Genomic DNA, 21,004 nt, shown 5'->3' with positions numbered 1-21,004 from the left:
ACCGCGGTGAAAAGTGAAAAGCTGACAGCAGTTTCTGCCTCGCTGTCCGTCTATAAAATATATATATGGCAAGAATCAGCCAACTATAAAGAGCTAACGAGCTGTAAACTATGAAAAAGCAAACTCTTTGGCGCTTCATATAATTGCAGCTTTTATTCAGCGATTTCACCTCGTTTAAATTGAGCTATAAATTTAAGTGAACTGCACATAAAAGTTATCGAAGGACGCAAATACACGGTCTTTTATTGAGCAAAGACGAATAAAAAGGAACTGGGTCAATAATTGGATTAAAACTTTTGAATATTTAAAGCTCTTTTGTTTAAAAGTGAATAACTCCAAAATATTTAACGTAAAGATCTGTACATTTTCTTTACTATAAAGAAATCTCTTGAAATTTAACATCGGTTACACTGATTTTAAAGGATTTTTTCTCTATACTCCTCCTTTCCAGGGTTTGAATAAATTTAAATGACTTCACAGTCAATCCGTCCTGTCCAGGAAGTAATCCCAAAATTAGTGTAATGACAAAGAAAAATGCAAAGGCACACGAATGGCCTTACAAATCCCCAGAGACATTCGCAATTCAATTGACAAACACTTAAGAGGCTTAGTTCAAAACTCTTAAATGACCGTTAAATCTAATCCACTTGAAATGCAGAGGGACAGATATTTTCCATGACACCACCTCCATCTGACACCACAGCGGATGTTGCCCTAACAAATCATCAGTCAAGGAAAGGGACACACACCCAGAGTCAGAGAGATAAAGACACAGGATACAAATACAACACACAGATACAAATACTGATTCGGAAGCACACACACACGCGGTGGATTCCTGGCTGATTTGCCGATTGTCAGAACGACATGCGTCTCAATAATTCATCATGAAGGCCGAAAGGCGTCACGGAAAAGATTTCCCTCGCAGTCTACCAGGCTAAACTTCGATCCCGACATGGCGGCAAATTGCGTTGACGCGGTTGCACGTTGTCACCGCAGAAAAATTGAGCAAAAAAACACAAGACCCAGCCCCAATCTTTCAAGCCGACTCCTCGGTGTGACAATGATGTATAAAATGCGATAAATCTCGCCAAAAGGAAACGAACAGAGCCGCAGAAGAAAAAGTCTACAGCGGATTATCTCTAGTTCAGGAAAAAAGGAGGTGGAATTGAAAAAACACTTGGAAAAATCGGTACATAAATAATACTATAAACAGTATAAAGATATTTATAAAATTATTTAAAAAACATTCAAACAATTTTTTGTCTGAATATTGTTGCTTGAGTTTTAGACAAGATTTTACTATATTTAAGAACAGGTTCGCCTTTTGCTTATCAAAAAAGTTTAAAACCGATTAGAAATATTTGTATTTAAAATAAATAACAAGCTTTTTAAAAGAAAACTCTATTAAACCACTAAGAATTCAGAAATCATTCAAAACAAATTCGCTTTGAATAAAGTTTTAAAATTCAAGTGCATCGAAAGCTGCCAAGACGGATGACATTTGTTTCAGGCGGGGGGAAAAGCTGGGATTGAAATTGGGGGGCCGAGGAGTTTTTCCTCCAGCGGTAGGCCGCCTGATGACAACAAATTGTACAGCAGCCTGCGTGGGATGTCAACTTCAGTCGCCGATGATGATGCGGCGTAGAAGAAAGTGGGAATGGGTAATACCCCCAAAGTCGTCATCGCAACGAGGGTTGTTCGCACAATTGCTTCATAACCGTATGAGACCCGTGTAATGGGTTATAATGGAACCGTTAAGGGTTGACCGCCCCAGTTTAATAATGTCTTTGAGAATGATGGATGATGTGCAGTAGAAAACAGATGTTGCAATTATGGAGAGATTTCTTAAGAGACTTTTATAAAGAAAGGGTACCATAAGGAAATTGTGTATATATTGTCAAGATGTTCCTGGAGACTTTTACTAATATAACTTATCATAACTTAGCTGAAATATTGTTTTTATTTTTTGTTTTTAAGTCGATCCCAATCAATCCAATGATTTGAATTTTTTTCCAGACATGTATTTAACATATATAGACCTTTATTGTTCTTGTAAAAAGCTTAATTGCCAGCCAACCATGAAAGTCATCAATATGAAGTCATCGATTGGTTATTGGCTATCGGAAGTTGTACATCTCTAGCCCGAATGCAGTCAATCCAGAAGCGGAAAAGGATGGTGCTGCAGAGGATGGACATGCGGCTCAGACTAAAGTTGAGGTTGTTACGTGGGCGCCAGTGGCCAAGATCATTAGCGTTGCCAGTCGCAAATCAGGGAAGGTGGAGGCAACTTGGAAGAGTGACACAAACGACGACAGGCGTCCCCGTGCGGGGTAAACGATTACACTTCTTCCACAAACTAAAATAAAATATATATACAACAACTTTCCGACTCTGCTCCTGACAGTCCCAACAACGACTACAAAAACAACAACAATGACAGTACGGCCTCAACTTGAAAAAGTTTATGTCCAAGACAAAAGTCTGATTTATGTTTTATGGGGCATAATTCAGAAGCGGGAAAAAAAATAAAAATAGCAGTAAGCTTTGGAGGAAAGCGTTTATTATTTAAGTGTCTGCGGGAAAACTGCGAAAGCGCAAATAGGTAATTAGGCTGTGAGCTATCAGTAGGGTCTATAAGTTTTTGTTTCACAGCAAAAACAATAAATTCTGGGTAATATTACAATTTCCTATTGGCCTCGTAAAGACAAAAGTCAATGAAAAGTTACGCAACTTTTTTATTAATAGTGGGAATTTTTACGTAGAACAAAATCACGAAGGTCGTTAAAATATTAAGAGAAAAATATAATTATATACCGGTAATATTAAAAAAATGTCCTTATAGAAGCAGTTTTCTGAAAACATTAAACAAAGATACTTAACCCATCAGGTGAAGTTAGTCTCTAAAAGCCCGAAGCAAATATGGTTATAATACTCGTTCTAATTGTTGTAAAGAACACATAAAAGTCAGATAAGTTAAAATGAGCAGCTTTTACACATGCAAAAATCTTTCACTTACCGTGTTGCCAACTGTTGAGCAACTCATTTTCCTGTTAATTAAATTAATTAGAGCAATGCGAGCAACAAGATAGAGAAACATACACGTACAAAAAAGATTGGGACCGAGTTAAACTTTTTTAATTGCATTCAATGTGGCTGCCAACGACGAAGACAAGGATAAAGCGACTGTGCTATGCGTTGAACAGAGACAGAGAACACTGATGACGTTGTCATGTTGGCTGAATGTAGTTGGTAGTTGGGCGCATTCCTGGCCATCATTTAATGACATTTTCATCAGGACCCCGCCAGCGCCAAAAACCCCACTCATTATCATTATAATTGTCATGCTGATTTCTGTGCTCCCCTTTTTTGCTCGTGTCAGTGCCACAACATTTTCTGCATTTGTTTGGGGTAAAAGTTTTGGCAAAAGTTCTTTTGCATTGTGATTTGTGCGCAGTGGGCGAGATTGTTGTCGGAATTCATCAGCCTCCTCCATCCTTAATGCTTGACGCGGCGCGACTTTATTTTGTAATGAGAGCAGTGTAAGGATGCGACCTCGATAGAGACGTCGAAGAATGTCAAAAGTTCATTGAGGGAAATGACGTGCAGAATTATATCTCTATGGCAGAAAGTTTCGCGACATGAGAACAAATAAAATAAAAATAAAACGCGTTGTAAAATAATTTTTGTTAAACCATAAGATAATAGTTGCTAAAATTTAACTAAAAAACTACAAATTCAAAAAATTTAAGAAACTTTATTTATAAATTGGCATACCAAAAGTAATATAGTCTTATTAATTGAATACTCAAATTTATTATTAGAAACGACAAAGTCTATAATCAAAATCAAATATGTTTTGTATTTGAATTTAATAAAAGAAAATTAAATAAAAAAAATTATATTTGCCGAAACCCGGGATTGAACCGGGGACCTTTAGATCTTCAGTCTAACGCTCTCCCAACTGAGCTATTTCGGCACTTGAGCAACGACCGGCAAAAGCTCGTTACAAGTGCAAAAGCTATCAGAACAGAGAGCCAAAGGTCAAGATTTAACATGGACTCTACAATAGCTCTATATATGTAGGGAGAACTAAGTGCTTAACGCTCAAAAATTAATGCCTAAAACCTGGAGAGCGATTTTGTATAAGCTCGCAGGCAAAGAGATAATACAAAGCTAGATTTCTTTGTGTTGGTTGTATTTTATGCTTGATTAACCACAACTAAAGTTTATTTTCGCTTGGAAATCTTATCTGTACAGGGCAAAACTTTTCTAGAATCAGCTTAATTGAATTATGAGTACAGATAAAGCGTGGGAATAAGTAATATAGAGCTCAACAAAACAATTTATTTAAGCGAATAACTTATTTTATGGATCTACATAGCTTATTAAACTAGCTTTGACCATTCATTTTCAATTTTTTCCGCTTCGTTGATTTGTCACTTCAATAACTTTCAGGTTGGCTATTCCAATTCCTGCCATTTTTCACGTCATTCTTTTCTTTTGCGCTTTTCTAAAAAGTAGAATTATTAAAGTTTTAATCAATTTATCAATATTAACTTTTCACAAACTTTTCTAGAGACAGCCACTCTTTTTTTCACATTTAGAACCACCTCCGATGTGTGTCGTATACCAAGTAGAGCTCTTTAACTTTTTCATTAGAGTTGTGAGCGGCGAAAAGCGGGATTCGCTTCAATTTTTAGTCGTTACGCCATTTCAATTACTGGCCAAGTGCCAGGACGGGCCAGGAAAGGACATAGCCGTGGCAGAAAGGGACCAGGCATGCTGTCCATGGCAGGACCAGGACGATCAGTGGCAAATTTATAGAGACAAAAAGCTAGAACAGCCAGAACAAAGAGAATAAGTAAAATGTGTAAAAATGGTGGAGGGCAAGGGAATGGTCGTGTCGACAACGACGAGGTTGCCATCGAGCTCATTTGTCCACAGATGCAGTCGGGCATGGGGCAGTGGCGGGCTTAAAAGGGGAAAATGGGGGACGAGTGGTAATGCTGCTGCACTTGTCGTATTACTAATTTCCCTGGTGACCAAGACCAAGCCATTGAACCCCTCATATAAGTGCACTGATACAAACAAATCTTACACGATTCAATTTCTTGAAAGAATTTTACGTTCTTAAAAACGAAACACTTTAACGTAACTTTTCTGGAACGTTTATCAAACGATTCATTCAATTTCATTTCCAATAATAAACTTTTATTTTAGGAAAGTTATAATAAATATGATAAGAAAAAAACGATATTCTTTTTTTACATGTTGGTACTGATTATTAAATATTGTTAATCATTGGGGGTTTGAAGTATCAAGGAGCAACACTTTTGTATGAGATTAAGAGTTTGAAATGCCAAAAACGTATGGAAGTCGAACAAAAACAATAATCAATTTCTGCTCAATATATTACAATTTTTTTTAGTGTATCTATAAGTTAAACCGTTAAACGTTCAATCGTTCGACTGCAACTTGCTGCATCAACAGAATTGCCACGGCAACTTTTTGATTAACGCCATTATGAGGTGATTGTTCAGTTCAGAGCCGTACGGAAAAAGATAGGACAGGTTAAGACCGTTAAGGCTCGTTTCAGGCGACTGCATCCTGCGTCCTGGAGCGACTGGCGCTACCAAATTGCACTCATGTGTGTAATTTATTTTCTCGGCATGAAAAACTTCCTAACCGGAAAATGAGGCACTCAATTAAGAAAACGTTTAATCCATGAAATGTTCCAATTGCACAGACACACACTGGTACGAGCAAGTGCAGCGATGGGAGGCTGGACACGAATTCATGGGGCGGATTTTGGGATGGGTATGCTATGGAACGACTTTGCCCAGTGGGGGCTGTAAAATTGCTGTCTATATAATTGATTGGGTGTGCCTTTCGGATTTACTCTTCCGCTTCGTTTTTCTGGACTTCTTTTTTGTATAAAGCACAACCCAGTGATTTGTAATTCCCATTTCAAATTACATGGCCGAAATGTGCCCAATTCAAATGTTAGATTACAAAAACCAAAGAAACAAATAATGTGTATCAAATTTGAATGTTTAAAGCTATTAATTTTGTTTGCAGCCAAAAGATCTATAAGTTTTTAACTGACAATCAACCAATATTTTTCTTTTTTTTATATATTGAATGAAAACTGAGTATAAATACATTTTTTTACATTACAATGGTTTTATATTTTATAATTCACAATTGCTATGATGTACAACAAAAAACATAATTAAATGCTATTCATACAAAAATAACATTTTAAATATTACAGAGTACTGGTTTCCCGTTTTGTCTTCAGATAACGTAATCCTCTATAATCCCTTTCATCGTTTCATTTAGTTATGCGTCGCACATATTTCAAAAAACTAAATATAGACAGGGCCAAACGATGACAGCGGCGATTGTCAATTCACAATTTATTTAACTGAAATATAAATGGAATCAAAGTAATATGTAAATATGTACAAGTGGAGAGGAAACAAAGCCAGACAGAAATATGGGGGGCGAACAAAAGCTAAGCGAAGTTGGGGGAATTTTTGTAGTTGTCGCATTTCCGCCCTTTTCGACTTTCGACTGCCAAAATGCATATGGCAAGGAAATGAAACGTGGCGAAAAATGGGAGGGATGGGTTGAGAAACATGGGGCTGGAGAGTGCATACATATGCGAGTTTTGTGGCACACAAGACGTGTGGAAATTATGCGAGGCGCGTGTCAAGTGGCGCAACACTGCAAGAAAACTTTTCGCCAAGGCGGTGGTTGCTTCCCTCTTCCCTTCACTCCACTCCGCTTAGTTTCCCCAGAAAACCCCCTGTTTTCTATACTCATACCACCCTTTCATGCCCATTCCCATCCCACTCAACGCCTGCAATTACATTGTGAATTAAATTGTAATGAGGCGCATGCGGCGAAATATGAAAATGAGACCGAAGTGGCGCGGCGGAACCAAGTAAAACCGAAAAAGGGGGGTAAAGGGACGGAATTCCGACTTCGCGCACAAATGGCAATTAACAGTTATGTTTGCTGTTCTGACACGTTGCAGACAGTTTTAATGACGGCCAGAAAAACAGTGGAGTCGAAGACGTCGGCGACAGAACTATTTTTGGCCAACTTCGAAAGAAGGCCGCAGTCAGTCGCCAGACGCTTAAAACAGGAAGTACTGTTCGTGGGGGGAGTATCCTAACTACACAGAAATAATTATAATTTCATTTTTGGTTTGCTAATACTGTTCATATAAAGTAACTTAGATATAATTGTATTAAAGTAATGCTTAGTGCTAAAGTCTTAGAATATCAAATAATTTTTATTTATCTTTACGAAGCTTATAAGGCAAATTCACTACTTGAGAACTGTAAAGCAATGATAAAATATAATAAATATATGTTCTTCCAAAATTATTTTAAAATGTGACGTCCCGATTGAGCAATTTATACATATTAATAATAAACACATTATTATAGTATTTTTTTTTATATATATTTATAATATATTTTTTGAAGTCGAATACAGCTGAAAAATTGGGTTATTAAATATATATTAAAAACAAATTTTTGTTAAAAGCGGAACAAAGTATTTAAACATTTTATTCCGTTTTTTTTTTTGCTCACAATTTGTCTCAGTGTTGTCTCCTGGAACCTGAGTAATGCAGTTTTCATTCGCCTAATTGGCTGCCATCGGAAGTTCGTGTAATTTAAAGTCATTGGTCATTGGTCAGATTCTTGGGGACCAAGACATTACAGGTTAAATTGGCGATAATTATTTATCGCCATTCTGGTAAATATATGTTTAAGGTGTTTTCTAAATATATAATGTTATTTGGAAAACTGAATGAAACATCAAAAAGGTTTTATTTGTTAAGTTAGATATTGAAATGTTTTATAATTAGACGGTAAAAGTTTACAATTTTCTACAGACAGAAATAAATCACTTATTTTTTGCGCTTCTGAATTACAAAATTAAGAAGAATTTATCAAAGCCCTTTGTTTGTTTTTTGTTTTTGTTTTTCGGTCAGAAATCTTTGCACGTACAAAAATATAAGCAAGAGAAACATTTTACAGAATGTCCACAAAATTTAGCGAGACACAAAGGGGACATTTTTTTAGCAGGTTTGGGGAGAATGCGGCGCGCTAAACGATCAGCATTAGCTTCCGCCCCTTGCCGCCCACTTGATAGACGTAATTTTACCGCAAATGTTGCGCCCACTTTGGCGTAAGTAAGTAGGGGACGAAGTTGAAGGGCAGCAGCCAGAAGAAGAGTGCATTTAAATGACCGTTTTGTCGCAGCTCCTAATGACAACCACTTGCGGCTGTCAAATGCAACTCTGGCCACGCAGGGTTGTAATATTTTATGGCGTGGGAAAAAGAAGAAGAAAGAGATGAAAAAAGGGGTGGTTGCTGTTTATTATACCCAGTATATGCGGGCTTATCATATTATTTTAGGCTATAAAAATGTTTTCACACGAATGGAAAAAAGAAACAGTAAACTTTAGTTCATAAAGTTTATTTTTATATTTTATCGTTGCAAAATTATGCATAGATTATACACATACTATTTTTGTGTATTTTCTTTTCACCCTTTAAAACTTAATTTTTCGGAACATTTTCATTATGCTTTAAAGATTCATAGGACTTTACATAGGTAAGCACTATACTTTCCCATTAGCAGCAAAGCCAGAAGAACTTTTAGTTTTTGTTTTAATTTATAAACCATGTTGTACCATCAGGTACCTTTTAGTCGAGTCTTAAGCATGTTTTTCTCTCTGACCAACAGTGCCATATGAATGCACATTGCCCCACTCACATACTCACCCAGCACCCTTGCTCATTTGGTCTGCACCTCCTTGGGCGCATTCATAATTTCCCCATTAACCCTATTTTCCTGTTATGCACGAGTGCCCCAAACAACGTAAGGAAGAAGAAATTGTCACCCAGCCACCCCGTCGAAATAGCGCTTTTCCCTGCCCACTATCGCGCTCCCTGATGGATTTTAAATGAACTTTAACACGTGCAATGTCCCCTGACAGTGCGGAATGAAGGGGACCGGAGCTAAGTAATTGGTTTAGCACTGCGCGGGTGGGATGGGCGGAGTTTAACAGGTTCGCTTCACAGATTATCCTTGAGTTGATTTTACAGATAAACTAATAACAAAAAATTTTCATTTCAGTTGGCAACAGCAGTTGGTGAAGAGAAATGAGTTTCCTAATGAGATATTGAGCATGAAGAAATTGCAACTTGCAAATTGCAATGCTGCAATAACAAAAAATTGTGGACAAGGGTTACAACATTTTTATGTTTAAATTTAAGAAGGTATTGCCAAAATAGATATTATTAAAATAGTTTTAAAAGTGTTTAAAAATTGAAAACTAAGCCTATTAATCCATTAGTTGTAGACTAAACTATCTTTGAAACAAATATGAAAATACTTTCAAGGACTATGTTAAATCTCAAAAAGAATATTAAATGTTTCTTAATAAAATTATAATTATATTTATTTACTCTGTAATCAAAGTACATGCAGTCCTTATACTACAATATCCATATTAACAAAAATAGCGGCATCAAGAAAAGCAATTTCTCGAATCATATCCTGGTTATGAAATTTGATATTCGCCATTCCAATTTTTTTTTCTTTTTGCAACAAATTTTCAGAGGTAAAGGTAACATTATTAAAACACATTTGGTTAAACTACTTCCTGAGTACAGAGTATATTTTCCTACCCCTTCCTGGAAAGAATTGACTCCATATCTTCGTGCTGAAATTGTCTTGAAGAATGCTACATTTTTCTGAAAGACCGGTTTTTGCCCCCCGCTTTTCCCATTTAGAGTGTGCCAAATGCACATTTAATAACGTAATTTCTGAAGCGTGCACAAGATATTTTTAGAATTTAGTTCTTCTTCGCCAAACTCCAGCACAGCCTCGACTTTTTCTCCATCTGCTGCTGGCAACTTTTTCTGCTTCATCTTGCACAAACAAAAAGCGGGGCAGATACATATGTACCGAGGGACTATGTACATTGTACACCGTATAAATATACATATATATATATATATATATATATATATATATATATATATATATATATCTGTCTCCAACCTACGTGAGCACGATGAAGAAGTCGCCCAACTTTTTGGCCAAAAAAATGGGTAAGGAACAAAATTTGCATATGCAACGTAACTTCTGACGACGATCATGACGGCGACGATGATGATGATGATGTCGCACATTGAGGACACACACAGGACACTAGAAATAGCTGCTGGCAACAGCTAACCAGCCCAGCGCAGCCCACTACCTACCCCACTATCCCCTGTCATCAGACTCATTTCAGCACTGAAAGCTTCGCCACTTTTATGCAAATAATGTCTTCCAGGAATTTTTGTTATTTATAGTTAAGATAGCAAAACGTGTGGATGTCTGGATATATCTCAAAAAGTGTGTGCATTAGTAGCTATGTCTCCTGCTCGCACACACGCTTTGTCCAAGTTATTGCTTCATTTCTTGAGCAAACTTCTTCACCTGCCAAAAGAGGATACTTTCCAAGGATGGCAAAAAGGTTTGCTGATGAGTAGGGCGTTGGGCGTTGGGCGGCGTTGGGCGTATCCTTTGAGGCTGTCAAACTTTAACAGAATATCTTCAACTATCTTCCGGCTTCCTATTGCCATCGCAGGCATGTTAGTCTGGCAGTCAAATTACATTTTGTAGCTCATAAAAATGTTGTCATTAAAGTTTTGGCAGTTGACTTCGATTGGTTGCCCATCGTTTGATAGCCCAACTCTTTCATCTCCCTCTTTTATTGGTCATAATTTAAATTGACATTTGCTTTAGACTTAATTTGGTTAGAATGTCTCGCACAGTTACATTGACAATTCTCTGGACATTTTTCCTTGACTGTCATTGAAACATGACGAACAAATTTGATTATGGTAGAGGAAAATTCCAATTCCAATTGAATTTATAAAAAGAAAATAAATGTAATTAAAGGAATTCTTTGTCTATTTTGAAAAGCTTCTCAGCCACAAATTTGTGATTAATAGTATGAATATTTATTTATTTTTAAAAATAAGATGTCAAATATATTCATGTATGCATTTTTTGGTACTGTACTCACCTAATTCAACGTAAAGTTTTGGTCGTATATTCTCCTGCCAGGCACTTTGATTACCAATCACGAGGACTGTAAGTAGTAGGAAGACTTGCATCCAACCGTATCCGTAAAATTTGCTTAACTTATGTTTCATTATTGTTGCTTTTGCCGTTGCACTTTTCAAATGCATTTTATGGCTGTTGTTATGCTTGTTCTTGGCGCTGTTGTTATTGTGGTTTGTATTGTGTAAATTTAACATTTCTACTTTGCATAAAAATTTGTTAAATTTCAGTTGGGTTTGATTAAATTTGCAACATTTATTATTGTTGATTTTCTGTGTGTGCTTTTCGTCTAACTTTATTGTATTTAAATGGATTTGATTTTATTTTTGTTTTGAATTGGCTGTGCGTGATTTAGAGTTACTGCGTCTGAATTTACTTTAATCGATAAATGGATATTGAGTATGGCAAATATATTGATTATTTTTTTATTTAACAACTATTACTTTTTTGTTTACAACAGGTTTCAGTTTGTCTTTGGGATATTTATGGGAAAACAAATGAGTTAAAGGTTGAAAGTTCAGTCATATCTGCAAAGAGAGAAAAAGAGAGAATAAGGAGTTTATTATAGAATGCAGTTAAGATATTTGGTATACATGACGTATGAGAAATTTGTTAGATTATCTTAAAAACATTGTATAAATTATTATTTTATGCAAATAAGACCCTTTGTCAAGCAAAAAATGATTGATAAAAAATATCAATTTCATTTCTTTGAAATAAGCACTTTAATTACAATCTTAAAGTTGTATGCATTTTAGAAATTCATTAAATATGGAATTTTGTGTTTTTGCTCCTTCTTTGATACTAACTTTTTGAATAATTTAACCCAATATCTTATCCCCTATTTTAGCATTTTTCAATTTGGCATGCATACATTTTGTGCTCAATTTAATGTAGGTCTTTTGCCCACCCTCTGCGTTCTTAAATCGGCTTATTGTGCAATCGTGTGTGTGCACACTCACACAAACAACACACACACGCACATGACCACGCCCTCCAATTGGGGAGTCGCAGAAATTGTTTTTTTTTCCCATGCAGATAAGTTTAGCGACCTTCGCCCACAAATGGAAAAACGTAAGAACTGGCAAAAATAAAATAAATGAAGAGAGCGAGGACAAGGCAAGGCGAAAAGAAACTGAAAGGCAGGAAGAATAAATGGAAAAAAGGCGGAGAAAGGCGGATAAAGAAAGCAGGTAAAGAGTGGGTGAGAAGAGAAAAGGTGCCAAGTAGCGTGCACAGTTAATGAGTTTTTCAGAACACCCACAAAACGCACCCACCTGCACCACCAGCCATGTAGAGAAATTAAAATGTAGCACGAAAATGTACAAATCTAGCACACCGAAGGGGTTGAAAAGGTGAGAAGTGGAGAGGAAAGGGGTGGAACGGGGTTATTTGGTGTCATAAATCTGCCACAGGTGAACTTTGAGGTGGGTGTGGCCGGGTGGCCAGAGTGCAGTGCAATTTGTTTTTCCAAGTCATGTGCATCTGTTCTAATTATGACGTCAACAAAGCGCCTAAGTGCCAACAAGAAAATATATGAAAAAGACTACAAAATACCCGCTAATTAAACTTACATTTTCTTTTAAGTTATTTTTTAAGGTGTTGAGCTTTTTCAGCAGTTTAGTTTGCAATCGAAGAAAATTGTAATTGACTTCGAAAGCTTGGTAACAATAAAGTGGATTCTAGTAGACACTACAATTTTAGTTCAAAGACTAATTCAAAATTTTAACTAACCAAAAAAAAATTTAAAAAAAAGACCAAATGACAACAAACTAACTTCGAGTTATCTAAAACATTTTTAAAATTATTATCCAAACATTTTTTTGACTTGAATAATCTTTTGCTTATAGGTAACTTTCTGTGGGGAATAAATGTTTTACAAAAATATATATAAAACGTAAGCAGCAAAAACTTGTACCAAATAAATACATTCGGTTTATTTCAAATATAAAATTAATTATTTTGAGGTTTAACCATATAAAGGAGCTTAAATTTTCATAATCGGAATTCTAGATATGTACCCTGCAGTTCCTAACAGTACCCATTACCAGAATGAGGGGGAAGGGTTATGTACATAATAAAAGTCGAGTATCCACTTTGCAGTTCCCATAACGTTTTTGCTGTTGTAGCTACACTTTGCCGATTGTCAGTTTAGATAAAGAGCAGACAGACACACTTGCCGGCATGGATGTGGATATGTTTGAAGCGAGTATAAGTGGCCATGTGTTAGTTGAGTATCTGTAAGTGTTCACGCAAAATTTAACTAAAAACGCTGTCACTGAACAGTAAACTAGTAACTATCGAGTGCAGTCGATATATGTTTGAAGTGCCAATAAAAAGGACATGCATATGAACTTGTCGAAGGATTAATCGCTGAATAGTGTCAGAAAATCATGAGTAAATTATGGGAAGAGCTTCAGGAAAAACGCTCTATAACGCTTTTAATAACGAAGTGTTTTGATTAAGCCTTGTTCATGTTCATGAAGAAAATGAGCATTATTCGTAAACATATTTTGTAGATTTTATAATTGTTATTTCTTACAAAATGTTAAAATGTACACAAACAAATTTTTATAATTTACATTTTGTAAAATGGCAAATATGCTCTAAACCATTTTCATAAGTCAAAAACTATATTGTGTTTCTCATTTAGCTGGCATTGCTACAATTCCTGCACACAGATCACAATGTTTAGGCATAATTTAGAGCTAAGCATTTGGAACCCATATACTATTTCAGCTCGTAACCCGCTTACAAAGTACAAACATAAAACATTTTTGGGGAAGCCATCAAAAAAGAGACGTTTTCCAGGCATTTAAAATTACTTTTCATGTAGAGGCAGACAGAAAAACAGTCAACGAAAAATGAGGCAGTGCCACGCCCACGGGGGTCGGCCTTTTCAACTGCAACTGCACTGCATTTGCCGCAGGGAAAACCGAATTTTCCGTTGTGTAAGGACTTAGGGGCCTCGGGTCTGTAAATGGCTACCAAAAATTAAATGCCTCGAATCCCTGCAGACAGCACGAATATGTCAAGTGTGTGTGTGAGTGAGTGTGTGTGTTTAAACAACAAATGCAAACAAAAATAACATTGCCAGCGAGTGGTTAAAGGGAAGAAAGACTGGGTCCAGATCCTGCGTCTGAGCCTGATGCATTGCGCATATTACTCAAAAATAATGCCAGCTAAAAAGAAAACAACAATGAAGCAAAACCAACCCAAACGAACTTGGTTTTAGTGGAGTGGCGGCAGAATAATACCCTGCTGAGATTAAGCAATTACATTTATAAATTTATTTGTTGGTATTTATTGATTGACATGTTATTAACACAGTTCTTTTGATTGTAATTCAACCTTAAAGCTTTTTTGAAACTATTACTAACGCGCCAAACAATTCAATATTTTATTGTTTCTTTAAAAGAAAATGTATATATAGTGCAGTGTAGGTAACTTAATAAATCACAGAGAAAATTTATAAATTCTTTTAGCTTTAGACACAAAATACTTTATAAAGTTCTTATAAGTTAATTCTCGGAAAAAAAAGGGACGTTTTCAAATAATAGCAAACAAATTGATACCTTTTGGAACTTGAATTTTGACATTTGCCTGTGTATTAATCATTACAAGTTTTCAGAAACTAAAATACATTACTCTTATTCCAAAAGGATAGATATTCGGGCGCATCACAAAATAATGCGTTCTAAAGCGGTTTAGTGTGTCACGGTTGTCCCTGAGATTTCCGAGTATAAAAAATTGCACTGGCATCAGTTTACGATTTCAGTTTTCCCAGCCGTTTACCCCCAACCCATTTCACCTCTTTCACCCATTTACCCACTCACTTAACACTCATCAGGCAATGCAATTTCTTTTTTGTGGCCGCCATTTTGTTGCAGGCTTTTGCAAAATGGCCGCCGCCATTGCAAATAACACAAGAGTGAGCGCAAAAAATCAGCTCTTAATATACAAATAAATGCCGCAATTCACGTTTTGTTTCCCATTTGTGTTTTTTGTTATCGTTTGTCTGCCATGGGAAATATTTATGTTGCAAATCTTTTGCGGCCCGACGAGTTTTTCTTCATTTTCAGTTGCTGTGTTTTATCGCTTTATTTTTTGCTTTGGTTTTGGTTCGTGACTTGTTTGTCTTGTCTGCATATCCTGCAGCCATTTGTTGTGTTTTCGCCACTTTGTGTTTTTCCCGGTTTTTGGCCTGCAGTGAGCTCCTGAGCTCCTTCATATCCTTGTAAAAATGGGATTTGCTCTCGTTGTCGCGCAAAAGTTCTCATTTATTAGCTTTGCTTATGTCTGTTTCTGTGTTTGAAAATATTTTACAATTTTTACCAGCATGTCTGAGTGCGTGCGTGTTTGTGTCCTGGCACCAAAGACAAACAGATTTATTCGTTTAGAAAACTTTGTGTCCTTATCTTGGTCCATATGTCTTTGTTTGTGTTTCGTGTTTTATGTTCATCTCGTACGGATGGGGGTGGTGGTTCTAGAGTAAATAATCATAATGGAATTTTTAAGGCTTATAACAATCCAACATGTTGCTTGCGTGTGGGTATATCTTCGTTACGCCTAAAGCTTAACCATAAATCTTAGGATCTAAATCTAAATAATTGGAATTTATGATTTTGCAAAAATAAACATTAAACATTTGAATTGCGTTTTGAAATGCCGCTGGAGGCATGATGATATATTTATCCATTATGTTGAAACTCTGAAAGTAATAACTATTATGTCAAACAGATTCTAAGTTTCAAAAATTATTTTAATAAATGAGGAGCACTTGCTTCTGTTTGGTACTTATTTTAAAGCATTTTCGTAACAAATCCAGGCTATTGATCCTGCTCAAGAATATATATTTTTTATATGGTCGGAAATGGTTTCTTCTACCTGTTACATATTTTTCAATGAATACCATATACCCTTTTAGTCTACGAGTAATAGTTCTTCCCTTGAAGACTAAGCATTCCCTTCCTTTATTTAATGGAGCGTTTTCTCCTGCAAGTCCTGTTTAATTAGCATTATCTTATCTCGATCCCATCTCATCTGCTAATTTATCTGCTCTGCAGCATTCGAAGCTCATTTGGAGCTGGGAGTTTATTGTCCAACTGAAAAAGCTTGAGCACAGTGCTTCGAGGGGATTTAATACTTATTTCTTATGCCATGTCACGTTCTCGGAATTTTTTCCGGCCAGTCTCTACTTCGGAGTTGGACTGGCAATTGCTTGCCTTGTTGTGGTTGTTGTGACTTATTTTTTAGTAAATACTACTTAGTTAGTTAGCCAGGACTGGTGGTGGGCTCTGTTTTTCCTCGCAATTATTATTCCGATTCCGGACTGTCTCCCTGGCAGCTGCTGCCCCAACTCCCGACAGGAGCTAATGCTTCCATTTCGGATGGGAAAAAGAAGGACCAGACCAAAAAGCTTTTCTTTACTTCTGCCGCATTCTGGTTGGCCTGGATTAGCATAATGCTATTTATTGTTGTACTTTTCTTTTGGCCAGCTCCCATTGTTGGCCCTCTCAGTTAATGTTGCCCGAGCAACTTGAATTTCATTCTTTTGTGGTTGCTCAAGTTTTCGCAACTTCCGTCCTTTCCATTTTTGGCAACACTTTGTGCAGATGCATTTTCTTGTACTATGCATTTTGCTCTCCCCTCCTCTTTTCTCCCACTTGACTGTTTGTTTTCCTGCTTGTTATGGATAAGTTTGATGCTGATTCCTCTAGTCGATTCATTATTAATTTCGTTTTTGCAGCTCACACTTTGCAAACATGCAAATTGATGCTCTCAGCGAGCAATTTTCCAGAGGGGAAAAGTTTCACGCCGCCGGAGTCCTTGGAATTTTATGCAAAACTGCATGGAAACCAATTTGAAATTTGATGATAGAACGAATGAGATATAAAAGGAAAACATAGTTAAGCAAAAGTCCTTCAATTTGAGTGGCCAAGAGAAGTTGAGTTGTATAAACATTCCTTACGGCGTTGCAATGCTGGTATTTTTAATAAACACGGCACGTTAAAATGATGATTGAATGAAAAGTAAAAGCCACCTTTTGCCCTAAGCTCAGAGTAATGAAAAAGGGAATTTCGTGGAAAATTCGAAATTGAATTGTAGGCACTTAAGTTTCTTACTCAAAATCTATCATAACATTTGCTTTGAAACACTTCCTGTATTTATTCTATGCTGAAAATCAATTTACATTTCCCCTTTTCGTTCTGTGCCTGTCTGTCCAACACAATCAGTTAGAAAATTTTGAACAAATATTTTCCCATAAATAGTTTCCACGTCACGTCTGCGCACTGCCACGTTGTCCGCTTCCCATCTCTCTCTGCTGTTGACAAGCATTTAGTACGTGTTAGACCTCGGCCAAAGGGCTTAACGCATTTCCCCTTCCCCGCCACAAAACTCAGTCAAAAATGTGGCACTTTGATTCCATGATTTATGGGCTTCAGGAAGGGGCAAGCAAGCACTCTCAGCTCTTTTGCATTTGATAATCTCCTGAAATTTTGCGTATACACAATGCCACTTGATGGACCATTTGACTTGGCCTTTTTGGCCGCCTGTTTACTTACGGTTTAAGCTCGCTCATAAATAATGAAGCCGAGACTGGTAATCCTCTAAAGTCGTATAAAGTGATATTGATATACGAGGATTAAAGAGATTTATAAAACTCGTGACAATCAAAACAATAATTTACATCTTAAACATTAAATCAAGTGATTAGAATTTCTCAAAAAACAGTCGAACATTGGTTCAATACCCAAACGATCAACCCACGCAGCTCCCTTAAACAAAACGTGACTATAAATGAATTTGAATTTGAAACCCACCCATTCAACAAAGTTGACATTTACAAAGCGATGAAAAGTTAACCATTAACAAAACCAGGAAAGCACAATCAATCATCCCCATCTTTTTGACCTTATCCAGTGTAGCATGATACAAACAAGACCGCTGAAACAGCGAGTCATAAAATATTAAAAAAAAGCCCCAAACCAAACCATTTTTGGGTTGACCAGATTTGAACTTACATCATTCTGATGCTTGCCACAAATTAGTGGAATACTTAACCTGAAAGAAGGGGCATTAAATAACACGGGGGAAATGGAGGGAACGGTACTTGAAAATTCAAGAAGCGTACTAAATGTATTTACGATCGGCTCAATCAGTTTTGGGAAGGAGGAACACATTGAGGAAACACTTTGTGGGCATCAATGGGAGGTCATCAATTAAGGGCAATAAAACTCATAACTTAGAGACTAAGATGTGGAAGCTAATAAAAAGTCCAAAGAGAACGACTCTGACTTAAAACCAGCGACAATTTCAAGGCTTCCAAGAAAATCGAACAAACCAAAATTAAGCCACTCAGAGCTACCAAAAAGTAAACAATTTTTTCATATTTATGGTGAGCGGACAAGGACATAGAACGGACGGTGAGGGTTACGGGGTAACCAGGAGAGGGTGAGCTAGGTACACATTTTGTCACATCATAAATGTCACGGACACATTTTGTTCCTTTCCTTTTTTTCGGTTTAGTGCAACCATAAATTTATATTTTCGCTCTTCAGGAGTTCAAACAGCAACAAACAAATAATAAAAACGAGCAGGAGCAAAAATGTTGAGAAGGGTCAATGAAATCAGGAAAAAGAGGACGAGCATGAGGTGGCGCCACCGCCCCATTTCAGCTGGGACAAAAACTCATAAATCACTTAATCACATAATTAGAATGTGGAAAAAAATTGATTTACGAGATTTCGAATAGGAAATATTGTTGTTGGCGCTGCTAGTCGTCGCGTGTTTGGGATTATTTACCAACTTTCAACCCCAAAACAGACAACCTCCTTCCACCACCCAGCATGAGATTGCATAATAGTTGTGTTGTTCCGTTCATTATATGGAATGCAAATTGGCAACCCGTGAAAGAACGAACCACCCTAGCAATGGGGAAAATGCAAATTGATGGATGGTGAATGCAACGCCGACTGTGGTTGCCCATTTTCCCAGTGCGTCGAGTTGAAGGGGTGTCCGACTGTTGAAGTGAGGATTTAGTTTCAAGGTGCTTTGAAAAACGTTTGCTGAAGTACACTTAAACAAATAAAAAATATAAGGGCCACAACATTTTTCAGAGGTCAATAAATGGGAACAAATGGGAAATTTATTACTTGAAATGTATTTATTTATTTTTTTCTAGTACTATAGTAAAGACAATCTTAAAACTTTTAAAATTTGTTTAAAATCCTGATGACCTAAAAGAGATTAAAACAAAAACGAAAGGGTAAAATTGGTAACCCATCAAAAGGACATTTCTTCGAAGGGCGATAGCTCTTTGGATGATGGCACGTGCTCATATTACGATATTCCCTACTGTCCCGCCTGATCCTTTCGCAGCCCAAAAATTGGAAGAGAACGAACATCAAAATGAATTTCCACAACTTTTTCGGGGGCTGTCAAAAGTCAAAGCAAGCCGACAGACGGCAAAATAGAAGATGAGTGGGAAATAAATAAAACCCAAAAGGTTCGAGGTACGTGACACCACCGATTGCCTCCGTGGCACCACCCTTCTTTGGCGATATAGCATCCCTTTAATCTCGTTTGACTCGAGGGCTTTGCACACAGTTGACATCGATAGAAGTTTTCTTTTTTCATTTTCCGCTCTAAAGATCATTTCCAGGGGGTTGCTGACTGCCATGACTGTTTTTATCGAAACCGGTTGGCCCAGTTCAGTTGGTCACTTCGGCTGTAGCCCTGTTTAAGTGTTTGTTATATCCTTGGGGTGCTCTCATTAAGTATTTTTTGTCCTGTCCTAACGAGGGGTGTTGGTTGGATTCCAATTAAAAATTTAATAAGTTAAGCTTCTTAGTTCTGTTTGTTTTTAAGCATCAATCGATTGTTAATTGATTCTAAATTGTTTCCGAAACATAGAAACCCTAGTGGGTGGCAAAATTGGCAGGTTTAATTCCACGCGCTGTCTACTTTTTTAGCTAAACTATTTTCTTTAATTGTTTTTGTACTTTCGGCATTTTAAAACTACAAACGTGATAAAAAGGTTTTAATTTTAATTTGGATTTTTTTAATTTTTTAAAATTTTTTTTAAATATAAAGGCGTACATTGAGAAGGTAAAATTTTAATATACATTTTTTTAAATCAAATTTTGTATTTATTTATTTATTTATTACAATTAAAAACACAAGTTAATAAAATATTTTCTCTTCCTGTTTGAGACAGATTAGCGCAGATATGAATCTCCAAGCGATAGTTCTGCCTCCATTCCTTACTTTCCTTCTTTGGTTGTTAATTCCTTTTCGGCTTATTCCCCACTGGGGGTGCTCGAATATGAAGGCGTTTCAGGCACGCACACACGCATGCCTCGCCCACGCCTTCTCTCTCTTTCTCTCTCTCTCTCTCTCTCTCTCTCTCTTTCCATCCCCATGCTGTTAACACTGTTTTTTTTTTATTGCATCATAAATTTAATATTTTTATGTAATGTTTGTACAACGGTACACGCTTTTACTACCCTCCTTGTGGCATGCCTCTGTCCTCGCTCCCTTGCATAGCCCCCCCGTATTTTTGTCCAAACAAAAAAGGAAAATTCACAACATGCAAGAAACGCGCGCCCTTGGCTTTTCCCACCCACTTGCCCTCGCCACCCCGTCCTGCAAAAATGTTTGCTCCTTGAAAGTGTCGCCAGCGCGTGCCATGGGAATTCTGTTTGCCGTTGTTTTTGCAAAAATCTGACTGAGAAATGAGGGGGCGATGCGGGGTGGAAGAGGAACATTTCTGTTGTCATTTCTTGAATGCTTGACTTTTTTGTTGGCATCTTCTCCAATAGCTCACGAGTTCTCTTCCTTGTCTTTTTTGGCC

At 36.8% G+C, this 21,004-nt stretch overlaps 1 protein-coding gene and 1 non-coding gene across 2 annotated transcripts in view; both read right to left on the bottom strand.

Annotated features, from left to right (window-relative positions):
- LOC128263415 (semaphorin-1A) overlaps positions 1-21,004 on the bottom strand; it is a 143,721-nt gene that overhangs the window by 108,833 nt on the left and 13,884 nt on the right. Inside the window, 1 exon segment of the mRNA XM_052998448.1 lies at positions 11,111-11,675. Within this exon segment, the coding sequence (XP_052854408.1) occupies positions 11,111-11,345 (235 nt within the window). The 5' untranslated portion in view covers positions 11,346-11,675.
- On the bottom strand, positions 3,907-3,979 carry Trnaf-gaa (transfer RNA phenylalanine (anticodon GAA)). The gene has a single exon. It is a non-coding gene; the product is annotated as a tRNA-Phe (tRNA).

The sequence above is a fragment of the Drosophila gunungcola genome, unplaced genomic scaffold, assembly GCF_025200985.1.
Source record: "Drosophila gunungcola strain Sukarami unplaced genomic scaffold, Dgunungcola_SK_2 000001F, whole genome shotgun sequence".
NCBI classification, from domain to species: domain Eukaryota; kingdom Metazoa; phylum Arthropoda; class Insecta; order Diptera; family Drosophilidae; genus Drosophila; species Drosophila gunungcola.
This window is presented reverse-complemented; position numbering and strand designations above follow the sequence as displayed.